The sequence below is a fragment of the Myotis davidii genome, unplaced genomic scaffold (genome assembly GCF_000327345.1).
Source record: "Myotis davidii unplaced genomic scaffold, ASM32734v1 scaffold478, whole genome shotgun sequence".
NCBI classification, from domain to species: Eukaryota; Metazoa; Chordata; class Mammalia; order Chiroptera; family Vespertilionidae; genus Myotis; species Myotis davidii.
The window spans coordinates 4,492,402-4,497,640 of record NW_006289570.1 but is presented as its reverse complement, the minus strand read 5'-3'; the positions used below and the strand labels follow the sequence as shown (position 1 = coordinate 4,497,640).

At 58.8% G+C, this 5,239-nt stretch overlaps 1 protein-coding gene across 2 annotated transcripts in view; it reads left to right on the top strand.

Annotated features, from left to right (window-relative positions):
- The window catches only part of LOC102751607 (SEC14-like protein 4), an 11,186-nt gene extending 7,199 nt beyond the window's left edge, over window positions 1-3,987 (top strand). For both annotated transcript variants that reach the window (XM_006762082.2, XM_015562893.1), the window contains 7 exons: window positions 606-701; window positions 1,007-1,067; window positions 2,066-2,149; window positions 2,454-2,560; window positions 2,626-2,765; window positions 2,863-3,032; window positions 3,602-3,987. In XM_006762082.2, coding sequence (XP_006762145.1) covers window positions 606-701; window positions 1,007-1,067; window positions 2,066-2,149; window positions 2,454-2,560; window positions 2,626-2,765; window positions 2,863-3,032; window positions 3,602-3,741 — 798 coding nt within the window. In that variant the 3' untranslated portion in view covers window positions 3,742-3,987. The remainder of the gene's footprint in view (window positions 1-605; window positions 702-1,006; window positions 1,068-2,065; window positions 2,150-2,453; window positions 2,561-2,625; window positions 2,766-2,862; window positions 3,033-3,601) is intronic.
- Window positions 3,988-5,239: the final 1,252 nt, after the last annotated feature.

Sequence of the window (5,239 nt, the reverse complement as noted above, 5' to 3'; positions counted from 1 at the left end):
AAGGGAGTCATGTTAGGCCCACTCTGTCTAAAAGGTGGTACTGGGCCCAGCCGGTGTGGCTCAATGGTTAAGGTTCGACCTATGAACTCAAGGCCACACAGCCTGCCAACAGCATAGCGCTGCAGACGCTGGTCAACGTAGTATCTACTACTGTATCCAAAGGTGCCTAATGAATAAGGAACGAAGATTTTTTAAAATATATTTTATTGATTTTTTTACAGAGAGGAAGGGAGAGGGATACAGAGTTAGAAACATCGATGAGAGAGAAGCATCCATCAGCTGCCTCCTGCACGCCCCCTACTGGGGATGTGCCCGCAACCCAGGTACATGCCCTTGACCGGAATTGAACCTGGGACCCTTCAGTCCGCAGGCCGACACTATCCACGGAGCCACACCGGTCAGGGCAGGAACGAAGGTTTTTAATTGCACAGCTAACTCACGGCAGGGTTTAAATGCAGCATCTTCTCAGAGCCTAGGCAGGTGCATCTGCTCAGCAAACACTGCAGGCAGCCAGGGGTGGGGGTGGCAGGAAGGCAGGAGCCGCGCCCAGGTCTCTGTGGCCTGCATCTCCTGTCCGACCTGTGTCCCTGCTCCGTCCCATGCAGCTGGGCAGGAAGATCGAGACGGTGCTGATGGTGTTTGACCTGGAGGGGCTGGGCCTGCAACACCTGTGGAAGCCAGCTGTGGAGGTCTACCAGCAGGTAAGGTAAGCAGCTGGCTCGAGGCCAATAGGGAGCCACTGCCCACAGCAGCTGCAGTCCACGGAGGAGGGGCACCCCCGCCCCCAGGGGTCCCACCGAGCAGTCAGTGATGCCAACCTGAGGTACCTCCTGCAAGGAGGAAGAGGAGCAGGAGTCTCACAGAGGACGGGGTGGGTGCTCATGGGAAGGCGGGGTGGGCCAGGGGCCAGGGGGAGGGGGGCTGTTGCCTCCGCAGCCTCAGAGGCCACCCATCCAGGCAGGAATGTTGGAGTGTGGCCTCAACCCGACTCTTCTTGACTTCACAGTTTTTCGCCATCATGGAAGCAAATTATCCTGAGACAATGAAGAATTTATTTATTATTCGAGGTGAGGATTAATGGGGCAGCGGGGAAGGAGTGGAGAATGGGGGGTGGGCCGTGGGTAAGCCACCACATTCAGGGCTTCTGAAACCATCCTGGGAGAAGAATGGGTGTTTTTTGTTGTTGTTGGTTTGTTGGTTTTTTGGTGTGTGGGTGTTTTAGCTCAGTGCTTCCCAGGCTGATATTTTGGGGCTATACAAAAGCCTGTGCAGCCATGTCAAATATGTCGTAAGTTTCTAAATGTTTGCTGTTATTTGCTTTACTTATCTGGGTGTGTGCACTGGTAACAGATGGTCTATGGGCCACACGGATTGGTGGACACACTTTGGGTGAGAATGGTCCCTGTCTGTGACAGCCACATAGTGAGAGGGGGTCATCGTATGTGCTCTGGGTCAGATGATTTGGCTTCCAATCTAGCCAGCTCTGTGACTTTGAGCAAGCCTGTGGAACCTCCTGAGCCTCAGTTTTCCCGTTCTGTAAAATGGGGATGCGATGGCACCTTCCCCATGAGACAGCTGTGAGGTGAAGGGAGGCAGTCTGTGGAGAAGGCGTAGTACAGAGCCTGACCCACAGAAAGGTCCGAGTACGTGTGAGTGGTGCAGGTGGGACATGAGGCCTAAGGCAGATGCCTCCACCTACTTGCACCCAAGAGGAGCCCAAGGCAACCTGGGAAAACCTCGAGTGTGAAAAAGAAGAGGCAGCCACTGGGGAATCAACACTCCTGAAGCCCTACAGCTGAACAGGGAAGCCAGCCACGTATCGCGAGCCAGGCAGGGTGCCAAGGGTTATGCACACGCTGTTAAGTGGAATCTCCATTTTATGTAATTACAGTTAACAGCGCTAAAGCTCAGAGAGGGTGAGTAACTAGCGGAAGGTCACACAGCATGAAGAGTCAGAATCAGGATCTGTCTAATTCCTGCCCGGCCCGCGCCCTCGAGTGGGACTTTACATCTCATCCCAAGTCCTTGCTGGGTCAGTTTCCCAACGGAGTTTCCTGTGTTTCAGCCCCCAAGCTGTTCCCCGTGGCCTTCAACTTGGTCAAGTCGTTCTTGACTGAGGAGACTCGACGGAAGATAGTGATTCTGGGCGGTGAGTGACGTGGCCTCCAGGCTGTGCCCATCTGCCCATCTGCCCAGGGAGCAGAGGTCAGTGCTCACCCCCCACTTCTCTCTGGCTCATCCTCTTCACCCAGGCACTGACCTCGGCCTGACTCCACTGGCCTTTGCACCCTCAGACAAGGCTTTGGGCCTGGACGCCAGCCTGGGTGGCCCTGCCACGCTCTCGGGTGCTCTCATGAGTCGGCACCCAGGGGAGCGAGCCAAGGGCACACCAGGGTCCCTTCCAGGGCTTGGCCCCCTCTGCCTTCTGTCAAGCCCCCCTCTTACTCCCTCAGGCAACTGGAAGCAAGAGCTGCCAAAGTTCATCAGCCCCGACCAGCTACCTGTGGAATTTGGGGGGAACTTGACCGACCCCGATGGCAACCCCAAGTGCCTGACCAAGGTATGGGGGTGCCCAGAGGATGGGGAGTGAGGGTGGTGATGCCACTCACCCACCCTCACCCACAGATCAACTACGGAGGCCAAGTGCCCAAGAACTACTACCTGCACAACCAGGTGAGGGTGCAATATGAGCACACGGCGACCGTGGGCCGCGGCTCCTCCCTGCAGATGGAGTTTGAGATTCTGTTCCCGGGCTGTGTGCTCAGGTAGGGACGGACGGTGGCCGCTGACACCTGGGCACAGCTGGGAGGAGCCTGGAGCCCGGGCATCAGGCGGCCATCAGCGGTGCCCTCTCCCCTGCAGGTGGCAGTTTGAATCGGAGAGGGCGGACATCGGCTTCGGCGTTTTCCTGAAGACCAAGAAGGGGGAGCGGCAGCGGGTGGGGGAGATGACGGAGGTGCTGCCCAGCCAGCGCTACAACGCCCACCTGGTGCCCGAGGACGGGAGCCTCACCTGCCTCCAGGCCGGCGTCTGTAAGAGCCATAGGGTCCACCAGGGTCGTTTGCTTCCTCCTGGCGAAGGGATGGGCTGACATGGGTGGACAGTCTGGCTTCTCTCTTTGCCTTTAAAAAAAAAAATATTTCAGGAAGGAAAGGAGAGGGAGAGAGAGATGGAAACATCAATGAATGAGAGAGAATCGTTGATCGGCTGCCTCTTGCATGCCCCCTACTGGGGATCAAGCCTGCAGCCTGGGCATGTGCCCTGCCCTGAAATAGAACCAGCGACCTCCAGATTCCGCTGCCTCCTGCACATCTCCTACTGGGGATGTGCCGGCAACCCAGGCGGAATCGAATCTGGGACCTTTCAGTCCGCAGGCCGACGCTTTATCCACTGAGCCAAACCGGTTTCAGCTATTCCTAATTCTTTAATGAGCACAAGCCTCATCCAAAGCGATGGATGGCTGGGAGCCATGGGCTGGGGGCTGGGCAGTGGCTGACCCTCCGGCCCCATCCATAGTCCTGGGCGGCCAGCCCCCAGGGCACCGGGTCTGCGGAGGGCTCGGGCTAGAGCTGCCTGATGGCTTCCTTCTCTGTCCTGGCAGACGTCCTGCGCTTCGACAACACCTACAGCCTGATTCACACCAAGAAGATCAGCTACACCGTGGAGGTGCTGCTCCCCGACAGGGCCTCCCAGGAGAAAATCCAGGGCCTCGAGGCGACAAAACCATCCCCGGCACAATGAAGACCCCGCTGCCTCCGCGCCTGGGTTCTGCACCCCCCGCTGCACCCACTCCCTGCCCCCTCTCCCGCCCGCCCCCCCAGGCAGGGTGCTGCTGGAGGCGACCCCGAGGGCACTCACCTCCCCTCATCATCTCAGCTCCTCCTGGCACACCCGGCCCAGGGGCCAAGCAGGAGGGGAAACCCAGTGCGTAGACCACCCTGAGGATCCTGACGGGCATCTGATTACCTGTCTGCAAAGGCTGGGGATGAGAACCCGAGGATGAACCAGCATCCACTGAGGAAGGATTCCACCTGCAGAGCTGCCCGAGTCCCTCCTGACGACGCCCACCTGTCCCAGGACCACCCCCACCTGGCGCCCGGATGTGCCGGCCTGAGCCCCAGGCCTCGCAGGGAGCACAGCTTCGGGCCCTAAGAGCAGGGAGGCCGTGTTCTCTGCCGGAGGAGGCGGCTCAGCGGGGACGGGCAGGGCCAGCTGGAGGCTTGAGAGTCTGCACAGGAGCTCCGACGCCGTGAGGAGCAAACCAGCTAAATGACCAAACGCCAGCGCCGTGCGTGAGGCGCTCCTCATCTGCCTGGGCGTGTGAGTGGTTTGGTAAGAAGAGAGACTGCTGCGCCCGCATCGGGGAGATGGCCCTGGGCTGGGGGTCAGGCAGAAACCACGGGACATGGAGTTCCAGGGCTGCTCCCCCACCTCAGAGCGGGCTTTGCCACCACCTGGTGGCCCTACGCGGTCACCCTCCGTGCAGCCTCCCAGATGCAGCCACATCTGGAGAACCCCGGGGCGCTCGGGCATCCCAGAGCCATTCCCGTTGCCCTTGGCAGGCTAGGGAGGGCCCCGTGACCGGGGTTGGGGGGACCCTTTGCCGGGTTTTGCTGGGCCCACCTGTTGCTCTGACAGAGGCTCACAATAGGTGACCCCCACCTTCACAATCCCCTGCCTAAAATCAAGCGGTTTAGCCCGGCCGCGGTGGCTCAGGGGTTGATCATTGACTTATAAACCAGGAGGTCACGGTTCGATTCCCCGTCAGGGCACAGGCCTGGGTTGTGGGCTCGATCCCCAGTGTGGGGCGTGCAGGAGGCAGCCGATCCATGATTCTCTCTCATTATTGATATTTTTATCTCTTTCTCCCTCTCCCGTCCTCTCTGAAATCAATAAAGATGTATTTTTTCAAAAAAGGAAATAGCTCTGAGAGGCCCTGGCTGGCCCAGGTTTGTTTCCCTGTTCACCCATTTACTCATCAACGTTTATTGAGCGTCCGTCCAGCGCCAGGCACTGTAGGCCCCGGGGGCACCAGGCTACTGGGCTGGCCGGACCCCACTGGCAGGAAGGGTGCCTGTGTTAGAAGAGGCAGAAGTGACTGATGATCCATCACCGAGTGAGCATGTCATCACGGGTGCGCTGGGAGGGGCAGGAGCCAAATTCTGGGGGAGCATCCAGCAGAGAAACCCAATGGGGGATCGGATGTGCTTTGCCCACGGGAGGGACCTCTAAAGGGAGA